The sequence below is a fragment of the Mustela putorius genome, unplaced genomic scaffold (genome assembly GCF_011764305.1).
Source record: "Mustela putorius furo isolate JIRA1106 unplaced genomic scaffold, ASM1176430v1.1 tig00000224_pilon_pilon_pilon, whole genome shotgun sequence".
Taxonomy (NCBI): domain Eukaryota; kingdom Metazoa; phylum Chordata; class Mammalia; order Carnivora; family Mustelidae; genus Mustela; species Mustela putorius.
The window spans coordinates 17,842,459-17,859,089 of NW_025421321.1; the positions used below are offsets into that span (position 1 = coordinate 17,842,459).

Below are 16,631 nucleotides of genomic sequence, written 5' to 3' on the forward strand. Positions count from 1 at the left end.
GTCCTTCTAAAGTTGGGTTTGTATTGACCTATAGCTATGTTGCAGAAGTTTGAATCATAAGACAACATTGCATTTTTGCTTTTTAGTAGTGAATATTGGGGTAACTAGATTTATTGCATTAGCAGTGGCAGTTGAACAGGGTTCAGTTGCTAAAGACTCTCAGGACCCAAAACAACATTGCTCTTAAATCTATAGTTTATGAAAGGAGAAAGGTACAGTCTAGCAGCAACACCAGAGGAAGTATAATGCATCACAGCCAAAGTCTCACAGCAGTGGGCCAGGGAGGTCTGGGGGCACTAGCTCCTATTGTTCTTCCCTTTTTTTTTTTTCCCAAGATTTTATTTGAGAGAGAGGGAGAGAGCAATAGAGAGCATAAGCAGGGAGGAGAGGAAGAAGCAGGGTCTCTGCTGAGCAAGGAGGCCATGTAGGGCTCGAGCCTAGGACTTTGAGATCACAGCCCACACTTGAAGGCAGCTGCTTAACCAGCCTAGCCACCCAGGTGCCCTGAGACAGGGTTTTGGTGATCTAACGGTTGACATCAAAGTGAAGTTACCAGAGTAAAATATGAAAAGTCACACAGTAGTCAATCAATATGGTATTGGTGGGTAAAACCAGCTTTCTCTTACAAGCGTTGTTTTTAACTTTGTGAACGTAAGTACTAAATTACTTGTTGCAGAAAGTTACATGAAATTATATGTCTAATACATAAAGCATTTTAAGTTTCAGACTTAAAAATCACCAACCCTTAGAACTGTTAAACCTTTCAGTATTGTGAGAAAGCTTTTTCTGCAGACAGACTTAAAAAACTCAACTCTGTGATCACAGGATATAAATAAGCATAGATTTAATTTTAATTTTATGGGTAGCCTTTTCACTTAATTATCTAGCAAAGCATGAAAGATGCCTTAAGCACTTACCTTAAGTACCAGTGTATAAAGAGTATTCCCATTCTAGTAGCCAAGGCTCCTCTTTAGACTGATGACACTTAAAAGCCCTTGCATTTTGTTCCACCAAAGTGGAATTAAAGAAAATGGGTCTTACCCTATGCCCACATTTCTTTAGTGTGGCTTAGGCTGCCGTTTACCCTCCCTGTGCTTCAGTTTCCTTATCCAATAAAAGAAGATCTTCTACTCTGGTCCTTTTCTGATTCCATGTGCTCTGGCTCCATTCCAGCAGGATCAACTGGGAACCCAAGGGGAGTGACCGGTAGCAAGGCTATAGTAATCGGATTTCCATGGCGATAGGCTTATTAAACAATTAATTCACTCTTATCCTTGTATATCAGCTGTTTTGAACACACTTTGCATATGTGTATTTTTTTCTGGGAAGAGATCTGTAGCTTTCATCAGATATTCAAAAGCATTTGTAAAACTCCTCTCCTCTCAAGAGAAAGGATAAAATATACTGCTGTGCACATCCTTTGGGGAATCTTTCTCATTCCCTGAAATAAGCACAGAAGCTGGGAATTGAGCTTAAGAGTAGCTTGACTGTCCTCCTGCAAATGTGTGGGTGGCTCAGTGTACTTGAGAGTTTTGCAACGGGTCAATGATTTCCTACTTTGGGGGGTACACTTATATACCTGTAAGAGAACATAACATTTATCTAAATCAAAAGCATCACATTATCAGTTTGGCAACTGATGTGTGCTTTATGATATTTGAAGTCACCGAGCCTAGAGAATATTAGAAAAGGAAGACTGTTCCAGGTGTTGTGATGCTAAGAGCTATGTTTTTTTTTCTCTCTCTCTCTTTTTTAAATGATTTTATTTGCCTCTTTATGAGAGAGAGTACAAGTCGGGGGAGTGGCAGGGAGAGGGAGAAACAGGCTCCCTACTGAGCAGGGAGCCTCCTATGGGACTCAATCCCAGCACCCTGGGATCATGACCTGAACTGAAGGCCGATGCTTAACCGACTAAGCCACCCAGGCACCCCGCTTTTCATTCTATAAGAAACTTTGGATGGGGCACCTGGGCGGCTCAGTCAGTTAAGTGTCTGCCTTCGGCTTGGGTGATGATCCCATGATTCTGGGATGAAGCCCCTTGTAGGGGGCTCCCTGCTCAGTGGGGAGTCTGCTTCTGTCCCTCCCCTTCTGTGCTTTCTCTCTCTCTCTCTCTCTTTCTCTCTCTCTTGCTCACCTTATCTCTCTGTGAAATAAATACAAATCTTAAAAAAAAAGAAAGAAATATTGGCGACCCCAGGTGTACCCTAGTCATTGGGAACCTAACTAATCTGAATTTTTCTTAGAAACAACAAAATGGAGCCTCCTGGCTGGCACAGTCAGTGGAGCGTGCGACTCTTGATTTCAGGGTTGGGAGTTTGAGCCACATGTTCGGTGCAAAAAAAAAAAAAAGGCAGGCATGGCATTTGCTGAGCTCCGTGTAGCTCTTTAAGCCTACTGATTGATTGCATGGAGAAAGCCAAAACTGAGGCTAACTTCTGGGGAAAATAAACCAAATGCACTGTCCTTAAAGACTTTTTATTTATTATTTATTTAAGAGAGAGAGAGAGAGGCACAAGCAACAGGGAGGGGCAGAGGGAGAAGGAGAAGTAGACTCCCTGCCGGGCAGGGAGCCTGATGGGGGACTCAGTCCCAGGACACTGAGATCATGACCTGAGCGGAAGGCAGATGCTTAACGCACTGAACCACCCAGGTGCTCATGCATTGTCCTTAAAAGTAGAATCATAATATGAGAAAATTCTTTCTATGGGCATTTGGGTGGCTCAGTGGGTTAAGTGTCCAACTCTTGGTTTTTGGCTTAGGTCATGATCTCAGACAGGGTCATGAGATCAAACTGAGCCATCTATGAAGTGCTGTGTATGGAGCCTATTTGAGATTGTGTCCCTCTGCCCAAGCCCATCCCCATGTGCACTCCTTTTTAGTATATTAGTATATTGCTAGAAGTTGAGTATGTTCTCCTGCTTTGTTTTTGGCTTTTATTTAAGTCTAGGTTTAAAGTTATTTTAACATTATTCCTGAAAAAAATAAAAGTAAGTTCAGAGACAGCAGGGGGCAGCAACAGTCTAGAAAGCTGACTTGTATTGAGTGCTAGAAACTCTACTCTGAATCATATTTCTCCTGTAAGAAATAGTTTTTTGAAATGTATACTTGACTTCTATTATTCCTTGTAGCTTTTAAAATTAAAACGTTGAGGCAAAACGTAAAATAATGGTGTTGTGCATTTAGGGAAACCTGAAAGTGCTTAAAACAACTCTAAATATCTAGATTATTTTATTGATAAATTTTATTCTAATAGCCATCACATTGAGGTGCATAACTTATCCTCTTCCCATATCCAATTAATCATATTTCTGTTTAATTGCTTCTTAAAAAACTCATATTTGCTCCTTTTCCTCCTATGGTTTGTGCATCCTACTCAGTGAACCCATAGTAACGTTTCCCATCTGATTGTATCATTTCTTCCCTTTCAGTTCAGAACACAGTAATTGCTTCCTCTGACCTGTAGGACCAGAGGGGTCTGGTCTGAATTTTAACAGCAAGTAATTATTTACTGACAAATTACTTTACCAAGAAGGTTGTGCTCATTTACAGTTCTAGTCACAGGGTTGTTTTGTTTGTTTGTTTTTTGAGATTTTATTCATCCATTTGATACAAGAGCACAAGGAGGGGTAGCAGTAGGCAGCTCAAGAGGAAGAAACAGACTCCCTGCCGAGTAGGGAGCCTGATGTGGGGCTCCATCCCAGGATCCTGGGATCATGACCTGAGCCAAAGTCAGATGCTTATCTGACTGAGCCCTCCAGGTGCCCCTCCAGTGTAAAATTTCTTTATACACTCACAAGCACTATTTGCTTTTCATTGTGGTGGTTAGTTAGTATGTTTTAGTGGTTAGTGTATCTTGTTGGAAGTGTTTAGTGGGATCTGGGTGTAAGATCATTTGGATGGAAGGACAGAGATACAGTCCAAGATGCAGTCTATTGGTCCGAGAATATATACCAGAAGAAAAAGAATTAGAAAATTGCTGTAAGTGATGGGTGAGAGAAAGTAAAAATGATCTTATGAAGTTGGGACAGTAAAGGAAAACTCCGTTTATTCCTGTCTTTTCCTCCTGTAAGTCTTTCTCCTGTGTCTCTCCTTTGTCGTCACACAGAGCCCTGCGCTTCGATCTCTAGGTGTGTGGAACTTTTCCCTCCATCCCAATGTTTTGAGACACCAGCTGGGTATCCTGCAATGTCACTTAGCTCTGACGTTATCTACCTGGAGATCGCACCACATCCCACAGGTTAAGGGCATAGTTCCACAAGTTACCTGTTACAAATGGGGTTGTCACCTGTTCTTTTGATCCAGCTGGCTATAGATCGAAGGTTCCTCTGATACCTACTCCTTGGATTTGATTAATTTGCTAGAGCAGCTCACAGAAGTCAGGGAAACAAATTCACCAGTTTCATTAAAGGATACAGATGAACAGCCAGATGAAGAGATACACAGGACCAGGTCTGGGAGGGGCAGGAGATACTGTCCTTGGTTTGGGTTGTGTTTACTCAACTTGGAACCTCTCTGAACTCCCTGTTAACTGAGATTTTATGGCGCTTCCTCAGGCATGCTCAATTGCTAACTCCATTTCTATTCCCTCTCCTGTCCCTGGAGAATGAAGGGGTAGAGCAAAAGTTCTAGAAGTCAACCCTTTTATTTTAGGTAAACTCTGCCCCAGTGTTGGGTTCAAATTCATAGCCCTGTGATCAAGAGTTGCATGCTTTACTGACATAGCCAGGCAGGAGCCGCTAGAAATCACCCTTTTTGAATAAGAGATGCTCCTAGTGTTCTTAATACTTGGGAAATTATAAGGGTTTATAGGAGTTCTGTGCCTGTGTGATGAGTATGTTTTCTATTACCTCACAGGGACTGCTAGCACAAGTGTAAAATGATACTCAAATATCAGTGGAATCCAAAGAAAAAATCATTGTAGGAAAGAAAAGTACTATTTTGTCAAAATGACAATAGTAATAAAGGAAAATGAGGGGTGGTGTCAGAGAAAGTATTACTTGCAAGTGGGGGAACTGAGACAACTGGCTGTGCTTAACTAAAGGGATGATGTGGCTGGAGAAACAGACGAGAGGATGAGTGAAGTAAGTGGCAGGGGCCATGAGGAAGCACAAGAGGCCCATACTGCAAAGTGGCTGACAACAGGGAAAGAAGAGCAGAGATGGCCTTGTGCCCAGGGTCATCATTCAGAGTGATTTAATTACTTAGCCATTTTACCATGATTCACCTGCACTTCTACTTCTCTTGCTTCTTCGTTTAATTTGGGAATTTGTTGGCTCCAGCCTCCTATTTGTGTGAACACTTAAACTTTCATTAGGAGTATCTTACCCTCATCTTTTCCACTTACCTGGACTTTATTTTATTTTATTTTAAATTTTAAAAAGATTTTATTTATTTATTTGAGAGAGAGTGAGCATGAGCATGAGCAGGGGGAAGGGGAGAAGGAGACTCCCCGCTGAGCAGGGAGCCTGATATGGGGCTCAATCCCAGGACTCAAGGACCGTGACGAGCCGAAGGCAGACACCTCACTGACTGAGCCTCCCAGGTGCCCCTGACCTGGACTTTTAAATACATATCATAAATACATTAAAGGGGTCAGGTGAAGTTTAATAGTGCTTAGTCAAACATCAAGATTGAAATTAGTAATACAAAGAATTTATGTAAAATTAGTCAAGGAAATATAGGCATAGAATATATGTTTAAATCTTTGTTAATTGAAACTGATGTCTTTTTATTACCATTTACCAAAATATTTAATAGAATAAAATGTTAATGCCAACTGTGTAATTAATTTAGACTTCAGGTTGATTTTTGTAGTCATGGACTATTTGAACATTCTGATGTAGCAAACTTGTGACTAGTGCCAGGCCTCGACTCTGAGGTTAGTGTCAGTGGGGCATGGCTAAGGAGGCACTTCTTTCTGCTCTCCAGAACTAGACTATAGTTTGTTTTGATTTCAGTGTTACTTGCTCATCTAACTTAATTAAATTAGCAGTCACATAGTGGTTGTTTTTTTTTTTAACTTAAAATTTTTTTTTATATCAGTATAGTTGACACAATGATAACACGAATTTCAAGGATACAATATAGTTACTCAGCAACTCTGTTTGCTGTTATGCTGTGCTCACAAGTAGAGCCACAGTCTTTCACCCTGAACCCTATGACAGTACCATTGACTAGATTCCTTATACTGTACATTTCGTCTCTGTGACTTACGCATTCCGTAACTGGACGCCTGTATCTCCCGCTCCCCTTTACCCGTCTCTCCACTTTTCACCCCTCTGGCATCCATCAGTTTGTTCTCAGTATTTATGGGTCTTTTTCTGCTTTTTGCTTGTTTATTCTTTTGTTTTTTAGATTCCATATATGAGTGAAATCATATGATACTTGTTTTTCTCAGTCTGACTTATTTTAGTTAGCATAATACCCTCTCAGTCCATCCATGTTGTCACAAATAGCAGTGTGTATATGTTTGTGTATACACCACCTCTTCTTTACTCATTCATTTGTCAGTGAATACTTAGGTTGCTTCCGTATCTTGGTTATTGTAAATTATGCCGTAAATGGAGAGGTACGTGTATCTTTTTCAAATTAGTATTTTTGTTTTCTTTGGTAAAAAAATACCCAGTGGTGGAATTACTGGATCATGTAGTATTTCTGTTTTTAATTTTTTGAGGAGCCTCCATACTGTTTTCCACAGTGGCTGCACCAGTTTACATTCCCACCAACAGAGTATAAAGGTTCCTTTTCCTCCATAACCTCACTAACATTTGTTATTTCTTGTGTTATTTATTCTAGCCATTTGTTGGGTGTAAGGTGATATTTCACTGTGGTTTTGATTAGCATTACCCTGATGATTAATGATACTGAGCATTTTTTCATGTGTCTGGTCGGCCATTTCTATGTCTTCTTTGTAAAAGTGTCTATTTAGGTCCTCTGCCCATTTTTTAAAAATTACTTTTATTAACATAAAATGTATTATTTGCCCCAGAAGTACAGGTCTGTGAATCATCAGGCTTACACATTTCATAGCATTCACCATAGCACATACCCTCCCCAATGTCCCTAACCCCACACCCCTCTCCCAAATCCCCTCCCCCCAGCAACCCTCAGTTTGTTTTGTGAGATTAAGAGTCTCCTAATGGTTTGTCTCCCTCCCAATCCCATCTTGTTTCATTTTTTCCTTCCCTACCCCCCACGATGCCCCGCACTGCCTCTCAAATTCCTTATATCAGAGAGATCATATGATAATTGTCTTTCTCTGATGACTTATTTCGGTCAGTATAATACCCTCTAGTTGCATCCGCGTTGTTGCAAATGGCAAGATTTCATTTCTTTTGACGTCTGCCCATTTTTTTTTTTATTAACATATAATGTATTATTATCCCCAGGGGTACAGGTCTGTGAATCAAAAGGTTTACATACTTCACAGCACTCACCATAGCACATACCGTCCCCGATGTCCATAACGCTACCATCCTCTCCCGACCCCCCCCCCCCCCCAGCAACCCTCAGTTTGTTTTGTGAGATTAAGAGTCTCTTGTGGTTTGTCTCCTTCCCAGTCCTGTTTGTTTCATTTATTCTTTTCCTACTCCCCAAACCCCCCACATTGCATCTCCACTTCCTCATATCAGGGAGATCATATGATAGTTGTCTTTTTCCGATTGACTTACTTTGCTAAGCATAATACCCTCTAGTTCCATCCACATTGTCGCAAATGCTCTGCCTTTTTTTTTTTTTTTTTTTTTTTTTTTTTTCTGTCCATTTTTAATCAGAGTTTTTGTTTTTTTGGTCTTGAGTTGTAGAAGTTCTTATTATATATTTTAGATATTAACCTCTTTTTTTTTTTTTAAGATTTTATTTATTTATTTGACAGAGAGAAATCACAAGTAGGCAGAGAGGCAGGCAGAGAGAGAGAGAGGAGGAAGCAGGCTCCCTGCTGAGCAGAGAGCCCGATGCGGGACTCCATCCCAGGACCCTGAGATCATGACCTGAGCCGAAGGCAGCGGCTTAACCACTGAGCCACCCAGGCGCCCTAGATATTAACCTCTTAACAGTAACATTATTTGCAAATATCTTCACTCTTCAGTAGGTTGCACCCCCCCCTTTTTTTTGAGAGAAGAGGGAGAGAGAATGAGAGAACATGGGGGTTGGAGGGTCAGAGGAAGAAGCAGACTCCCTGCTGAGCAGGGAGCCGATAATGGGACTTGATTGGGATTCCAGGATCATGACCTCAGCCGAAGGCAGTCACTTCACCAACTGAGCCACCCAGGTGCCCGCCATTTTGTTTTGTTGATGGTTTTCTTCACGTCAAAGCTTTTTATTTTGGTTAGTCCCAGTTGACTTTCTCTTTTGTTTCCCTTGCCTTAGGAGATATGGCTAGAAAAAAGTTGCTACAGCCAATGTCAAAGAAATTACTGCCTGTGTTTTCTTCTAGGAGTTTTATGGTTTCATGTTTCACAGTTAGGTCTTTAATCCATTTCAGGTTTATTTTTGTGTATGCTGTCAGCAATTTATGTATCTTTTAGTGCTTGACAGTGAATGGCGTTCCTACAGAAATTTTAATTATTTGATTACTTGGACATTTCATATTTTGATGCACCTAAGAAGCTAACAGTTATTTCCTTGTGTCATATTTGGTATGCTTGCTACGTGAGCATGGTGTATTTCAAAACTAATGACCAGTGATTGCTTCACCAGTCCCGTGATTGCTTCCTTCAATAAGTTATTCATTCAACAGCTAGTTCATTTGTTTCAGGCATCGTTCTAGGAGGTACAACAGTAGATGTGACAGATAATGTCCCTGTTTTTATGGAGGGTCAGCAATACTGGAAGGATAAGGGGAGACAGACAGTAAACATCAGTGAACAAGACTTTCAAGTGGTGATAAGTACAGTAAAGGAAGTATAAAATATTGATATGATAGAGTGACTTGGCTGGGGCCAGGGAGACACTCGAACTGTTGGTCAAAGATGGTCTTTTTAGAATTGCTACCTGAGTTCCACAGCTTGAATGATGATAAGGAGCCAGTTGTTTAAGATCTGGGGGGAGGCTAGTGGAACCAGCTAGTGCAAGTGCTTAAGGCTTGACTTGTTGAAGGAGCAAGGGAAGGCTAGAGTGATCAGGCACAGAGATAGAGAATAAGGGCCATGTTAGGAATAGAGGCCAGAGAGGTAAGGCCTATTTGAGGTTTTTAACTTTCTGTGTGCTGTGGATCCTAAAAAGCCTATGAACCCCTCTTCAGAATAGTGTTTTTAAATGCATAAAATAATACAGACTCATAGAGGCAGCCAAGTATATTGAAACACACTTGCCAAAATAAAAAAACAAACTTGATAAATACATCCTCTTTATTAATGCTTTAAATAACGTGATTCTGAGTAAAGTTCTACTAAGGTCTTAAGTTTCATTTTTTTTTTTTCCTTTTTAAAGATTTTATTTATTTATTTGACAGATAGAGATCACAAGTAGGTAGAGAGGCAGGCAGAGAGGAGGAAGTAGGCTCCCTGCCAAGCAGAGAGCCCGACGCGGGGCTCGATCCCAGAATCCCGGGATCATGACCTGAGCCGAAGGCAGAGGCTTTAACCCACTGAGCCACCCAGGTGCCCCAGGTCTTAAGTTTCAAACTAATAATGAGTTTAGGGGCACCTGGGTGGCTCAGTGGGTTAAAGCCTCTGCCTTCGGCTCAGGTCATGATCCCGGGGTCCTGGGATCGAGCCCCGCATAGGGCTCTCTACAAAGCAGGGAGCCTGCTTCCCTTTATCTCTCTGCCTACTTGTGTCTCTGTCTGTCAAATAAATAAATAAATAAAATCTTTAAAAAAAAAAAACCAAACTAATAATGAGTTTGTTTGTTTACTTATTTATTTATTTATTTTTAAAAAGATTTTATTTCTTTATTTGACAGAGAGAGGTCAAAAGTAGGCAGAGAGAGAGGAAGGGAAGCAGGCCCCTGCTGAGCAGAGAGCCCACTACAGGACTCAATCCCAGGACCCTGAGATCATGACCTGAGCCGAAGGCAGCGGCTTAACCCACTGAGCCACCCATATGCCCTAATAATGAGTTTAAATGATACTTAAAATCATCTCCAAAACTGTAATAATGATATGAAAATATATCTGGGATTTTGTTCAATGACAAAAACGTAGGTACTGGGAATACCACTGTGGTTTATTGCATACATTAGTAATGGAAGGAGATGTCACATTCTGGTTAGAGGTTAGAGAAAATGAAGGTAGAATTTGTTTCTTTTGGGGCGCCTGGGTGGCTCAGTGGGTTGGGCCACTGCCTTCGGCTCAGGTCATGATCTCAGGGTCCTGGGATCGAGTCCCCCATCGGGCTCTCTGCTCAGCAGGGAGCCTGCTTCCTCCTCTCTGCCTACTTGTGATCTCTGTCTGTCAAATAAATAAAAATCTTTAAAAAAAAAAAAAGAATTTGTTTCTTTTCTGTGTTTATGTAGTACTTTGAATTTACTTGTGTTAAGACACTAGTAAAGACTGTGTAGGGCTTTCTAGGCTGTGATAACTAGTGAAAAAATGAAGTCTATAAAAAACCAGTTGGTGTCACTCACTTGATGTATGGATAAATAAAATGTGCTGTATCTGTATAATGCAGTATATTCATCAATAAAAGGGAATGGAGTACTGATGCATGGTGCCACAAGGATGAACCTTGAAAACATTATGCTAAGTAAAAAAAGGCAGTCACAGTATCATGTGATCCGTTTACGTGGAATATGCGAATAGGCAAATCTATAATACAGAGAGTGGGTTATAGGTTGCCTGGACTTGGAGGAGTGGCAGAAGGTTGGAAGGTAATGATAAGTTACTGCTGACGGGTACAGGGTTCCCTTTCTCTTCAGGAGCAGTGAGTGTTTGAAAGTTGATTGTGGTGATTGTTTCACAAATCTGTCAATAAATTAAAAACCATTGGATTGTATATTTTAAAATGGAGAGTTGTGGGGCACCTGGTTGGCTCAGTGGGTTAAGCCTCTGCCTGCGGCTCAGGTCATGGTCTCAGGATCCTGGGATTGAGCCCCGCATCTGGCTCTCCTCTCTCTGCCTGCCTCTGCCTACTTGTGATCTCTCTGCCAAATAAATGAATTAAATCTTTAAAAAAAAAATAGTAATAAAAAAATAAAATGGAGAGTTGTTTGGTATGTGAATTACATCTCTATTATTTTTAATTTAAAAAACCATAACAATTTAGGGGGGAAAACCCAATTGGATATTGGCAGCTGGGGCTCAATACAAATTATAGGTAGGGGAAGGAATTCTAGATATTAGTGAGAGTTTGCAGGATAAGGAGTAGGTGAACTCAGAAGGGGCCTCTTAATTCTGAGGATGACAGGTTTTGAAGGTTGTACAGGTATTTCTGTAAAAATACCACGTGTTTATTCTTAGCAAGCTTAACTTTCTTCAATGTTGTATGCTGGAAAACATAACAGAACTTACAGGGAAAAAAAGGGGGAGTTTAGGTAGACCTCAAAATACATGAAAATTTTGAAATGATTACTAGCAAAAGCATTAGCAAATTTTAATAGAACAGTAGCCTGCATACATTTCCATTGCTTTGTACCTAGCATGAGCATCAGGTGATTCTTTGCATGCAGCCTTAAAGTCTTGGGTTCTTGTTCCTCCTGTGAGATGCCTTATAAGGCTGTTTGCTTCTAAAAAAGGTCAGTTTCATGAAAGTTAAACATCTGAACCAGGGTACAGAATTTAGTTTAAAAAAAAAAATTCTTTTAAACACCAGCAGATGTTTTTGTTCTTTTCATCTATACTCTGCTTTTCTTGGTATCTTAGCATAGTAGTGAGTATACTGGCCATTGAGCTAATTACTCCAAGGTCTTCATATATGGCTAAGTTTACTCTGAAAGCTTGCCCTTGATCACTTAAAAACATTAGTGGGCTAGGAAAAAATTATTTGTGAACCAGTACCACCTCCTCACCTTCCATCATTCTCCTATTTACCAATAATGTATGAGCTAGTTCATTCAGAATAAAGAACCAGGCGTTGAAGCACAACAGACACTATGTGGGCAAAGTGTTGTTTATAGACTGTCTAAATAATGTTTCACACATATGTACTATTTTCTAAATATGTGTAGATGCTGTTGCGATTAATAAAAGATGAATTCTTGCAGTAATATTGCTGACTTAATAGTTTTTCATCGTTTTCTCAATCAAGAGCTATTGCTCCTTCTAGAAAAGAGAAGAAACTCTTGCTTTGGAGCAATATGCAGTAGGCTAGAGATCACTTGCAGAATTCTTGTAAAAGAATTTATTGGAGGTCAGAAAAAAAAAATCCTTGCAATGTAACCAGTAACAATACATGGTAACCATAGCTGAGCTCCTGTTAATTGTCAAGCATATTATATTAAGTGTTAATGTAGAGTTATCTTCTTTATTCCTCTCCTGGGTCGCTGTTGTCATTACTCCTGTTGACAAGGGAAAGGGGCTCAGAGTATCGTGCTCCAGATTCACAGAGCCAGTAGGTAGCAGAGTTGGGGTTGGCACCCAGGTCTGTACCTCATGCCTTTCACACTGTGGACTCTGTTGCTTCACTTACTCGTTCTCATATAATTCCACAGCTTGTGCTCTTAAATAACATCAAGTAAAGTGCCAGTGTAAATAGTTGGCTTGATTTAACCTCTGTTAATTCGAACACTGTATTCTTAGTGGAAATTAGGGATAGGGTAAGTTAGAGGCATTTTATTTTAATGACTTTGACTTTGGGTTATTAAATCTGCAGAGAAATACAGTTCATTTAGTTGTAATTAATTTCATGTTTCTGCATCTCTAGTGCTTTTTATGAAGGAGATTACAGACAGGCAGGGGAGGCAGTGTTTTATTAGGAAGTATTGTGTGCCAGATGATCTCCCTTCCTATAAAATAAATATTAAACACATTTCAATTAAAGTACAGGAGTAAATAGTAACTTGGAGACCGGCTGCACTTTTTTTTTGGATCAAATGCTGTTTGTTATCTGAGATTAATTTTATTTACTATTTTTTGCTCTCTTGTAGGAAAACACCAGAGTTTATTGTTGGCCATTTTTGTCACTCCTCTTATTGATCTTCGTTCTGATTTCTCCAAATTTCAGGAAATGATAGAAACAACTTTAGATATGGATCAGGTATGTAACCTACTCTTGAATTCAAGCAGCAAAGTATTTTTGAAATGAGTGACAGAAAACTTTTCAGAGTTTTTTTTTTTTTTTTTCTTTAGTATTTGATTTTGGTATTTTTGTGAGGCACCTTTGAGACCATGGACATAAGATTAAGTGATGGGCGAGTTTGTTGCTTTTTTAAAAATATCAGTTGTTTTAGTGGATGAATAAAGATTAATAGGAAATGACTGGCCTGGTTAAAGGAAATCTCACAAGTACAAGAGTCCACATATGCAAGCTGAGTTCTGTTTTAATTGCAAAAGAGAAGGAAAATTGTAGTCACTGGAAAAGAAACGAAGATAAAGGTAAATGTGGAACACATGAGAATGCAACTTCTCCTTTGTTTATTTTTCATGTAGGAAAGTCTTTGGGGGAAGAGGTTAAAATATGTGTGTATTTCCTAAAAAGTTGCTGATGTAACTAAAAAGTTAACCATTCTCTAAATACTATTTAGTTCCAAATTTCTTGTTAGGTGAGAAGAGCATTTAGGGTGTAAGAAGCGATCTATTTCCTCAGGTTTTTAACAATGTTAAGCAGTAATTTTATATATAAATACAAAATGGGAATAGTTTCTGAAATAGCTAAAAATATCCTTGTATTAAAGTTAATTTGAAAGTGAAGTTTATGGAATGGTAAATTTTACTGTCAAAAGTTTGTTTATAGAACAAATTTAATATGGGACCATTAAATGTAATGTTTTTCAATTTTGTGACTTTAAAAGTAATATCTTTTTAAAATTTTCTACACTAAATTTTCTGTCAAAAATGATCATGCAGAAAATATAGGCTCTCACATTATTTGTATTAAGGTAATAGTTTGGTTTGCTAATTGTTAGATTCTTTGCATTCTTAATAACTGGATTTGAGTTAGTTTGCCCTATGGTACGTCGATTTATTTTTGTTTCACTGGATTGTTACCCCAGGGTTAAAACATTTAAGCCTCATTTATTGTGTGCTCTTTGGATTTAGAAGTCCTTGCATATGTATATATAAGTGTAGATCCTTTCCTCTCCTGGTACTGTTTTGTCAGTGATAGCTTCAAGCAGCCAGAAAACTTGCATTGTTCAGCCCTCATTTGGGAAAACTTGCATTTTAGCATTGTTACTTCTGTCATGTTGCTATTAATGGAATGATTTTAGGTATACAACTTTCAGATAAGTGGGGGGGTGCTGAAATGATGCTCACAGACATGTGATACTGGAACCACCACTGCCATCAGGAGCTGAGGTTGTGACGTTACCTGTGATGGGGCAGAGTTGGATATTTGTAAATGGTCTTTATTTTTTCAAGTTTTTATTTATCTATTTGGAGGGAAGGGACAAGCACACTCCTCACTGAGGACCCTGAGCTGAAACCAGGAGGCAGATGCTTAACTGACTGAGCTACCCAGATGCTTCTGTAAACATTCTTTAGGTGAAAGCATGTAAAGGTATAGTTCTTGTTGGTTAATAAAAACTGTCTGAAATAGGGAGGTAGGAAGGCAAGAGTCAGAGCGTTCCATTGTCTCCACAGCTTAACTTTCCTGAAATGCTGCAGTTGATATTTGCCTTTTGTGGCCAACTTTATTCTTCTAAAAGTTGCCATCCTTTAATATTGTGGGTCTCAAATATAAAACATGTATCAGAACCACCTGGTGGGCTTGTTAAAACAGATTGCTGAGCTCCATCCCTAGAATGAGAATCATTCAGTCTGGGGTGAAGCTAGAGAATTTGCATTTCTCACATGTACCCAGATGCTGCTGCTTGTCTGGCAACCACACTTAGAGAATTTATAAATAAATTACTCCTAATAAATTAGAAATGCAATCATTTTTCAAAGTGAGAATGAGCTTGTGATTTCTTTTTACCAATTTGCAGCCTGCTGCAAGTGCTATGGTCTTGGGCAGTCACTGGGCATTATCTGGTCAGAAGTTGGTGTGTATAAATTGAGAACGTTGAAGAGTTTTTTCAAATTTATAGCCCCGACCTGGGATCAAGTCCCACATCAGGCTCTCTGCTCGGCAGGGAGCCTGCTTCCTCCTCTTTCTCTCTGCCTGCCTCTCTGCCTACTGTCAAATGGATAAATAGAATCTTTTGGAAAAAAAAAATTTATAGCCCCCTATGTAAATGTACAGATCTTCTGTTGAAGACCCCATGCGTCTCCTTTTTATCTGGGTCATCACATTCATACCCTGCCCAATAGATGCGGAGACCCTGCCTAATAGGACCTCTCTCTCCCTCTCCTGCTCTGGGACATTAAAAGCTGTCCTCTGCAGTAAGCAGATTGTTTGCATCATACCTAAGATATTAGCCACTCCTATGATAATTACAAAAAGTAGCAGAATGATAGAAGGTTGGATACTTTGACTTCATATTATGCTTTTTGATTTACTCCTTCCCCACCTTCTGGCCTGCCTTCCCTCCTGTCCTGCAGTATTTTGACTGCATACATCCAGCCCTTGGGATACATACTGGCAGCAGATAAGCCAAAATGATGATGTACCAAAATGCCGAATTGAATCTTTTTTTTTTAAAGATTTTATTTATTTATTTGTCAGAGAGACAGCAAGCGAGAGCGAGCACAGGCAGACAGAGTGGCAGGCAGAGTCAGAGGGAGAAGCAGGCTCCCTGCAGAGCAAGGAGCCCGATGTGGGACTCGATTCCATGACGCTGGGATGATGACCTGAGCTGAAGGCAGCTGCCTAACCAACTGAGCCACCCAGGCGTCCCCCGAATTGAATCTTTAAAGTGTTTTCTTTATTTGAAGCTTTTCTGCTTGTACAGATTAATACCTACTATTGGTACAAGTGAAACAAAATGATACGAAGAAGTATAGAGGCAAAAGTTGACCATTCTTCCCTCTTCAGATGGACAATGTTGGCAGTCTGGTCTGCTTCTTCCACCTCCAAATATACTAACTTTCCTTATTGTGGGTTAAGATTTTTAACTTTGATCTGAAATACTTGACATATATCTTTTAAATTAAACTATACTGTGACCGTAAAATAGTAGTGTTAATTCTCAACAATATAGAATTAGAGTGTTGTAAGATTTTGTGTCTGGGAAGAGTGGATTTTAGGAAGGCAGGCAGTACAATTATATGGATATAGACTGGAAAAGAAGAGGTTATTCGTCCTAATTTCATTGCTGTCACTTAAAATTTTAACAAACCTTGATTTCTTTCTTTCCTTTTTTTTTTTTTTTAAGATTTTATTTATTTATTTGACAGAGATCACAAGTAGGCAGAGAGGCAGGCAGAGAGAGGGAGGGAAGCAGGCTTCCTGCTGAGCAGAGAGCCCAGTGTGGGGCTCGATCCCAGGACCCTGGGATCATGACCTGAGCTGAAGGCAGAGGCCAGACACCCAGGTGCCCCAAACCTTGATTTCGTAATCTGAAAGTAGAACATTAAGTTATTTGTAGGGGAAGAAAAACTTTTTTTCTGTTCTCTTCTGTTCATTGTTTGGAGCTCTGCTAATTAAACTGATAGA

General features: G+C 39.7%; 1 protein-coding gene across 3 annotated transcripts in view; it reads left to right on the forward strand.

Moving 5' to 3' along the window:
• MSH2 (mutS homolog 2) overlaps window positions 1-16,631 on the forward strand; it is a 78,760-nt gene that overhangs the window by 34,940 nt on the left and 27,189 nt on the right. For all 3 annotated transcript variants that reach the window (XM_045077809.1, XM_045077810.1, XM_045077808.1), the window contains exon 8: window positions 13,024-13,133. In XM_045077809.1, coding sequence (XP_044933744.1) covers window positions 13,024-13,133 — 110 coding nt within the window. The remainder of the gene's footprint in view (window positions 1-13,023; window positions 13,134-16,631) is intronic.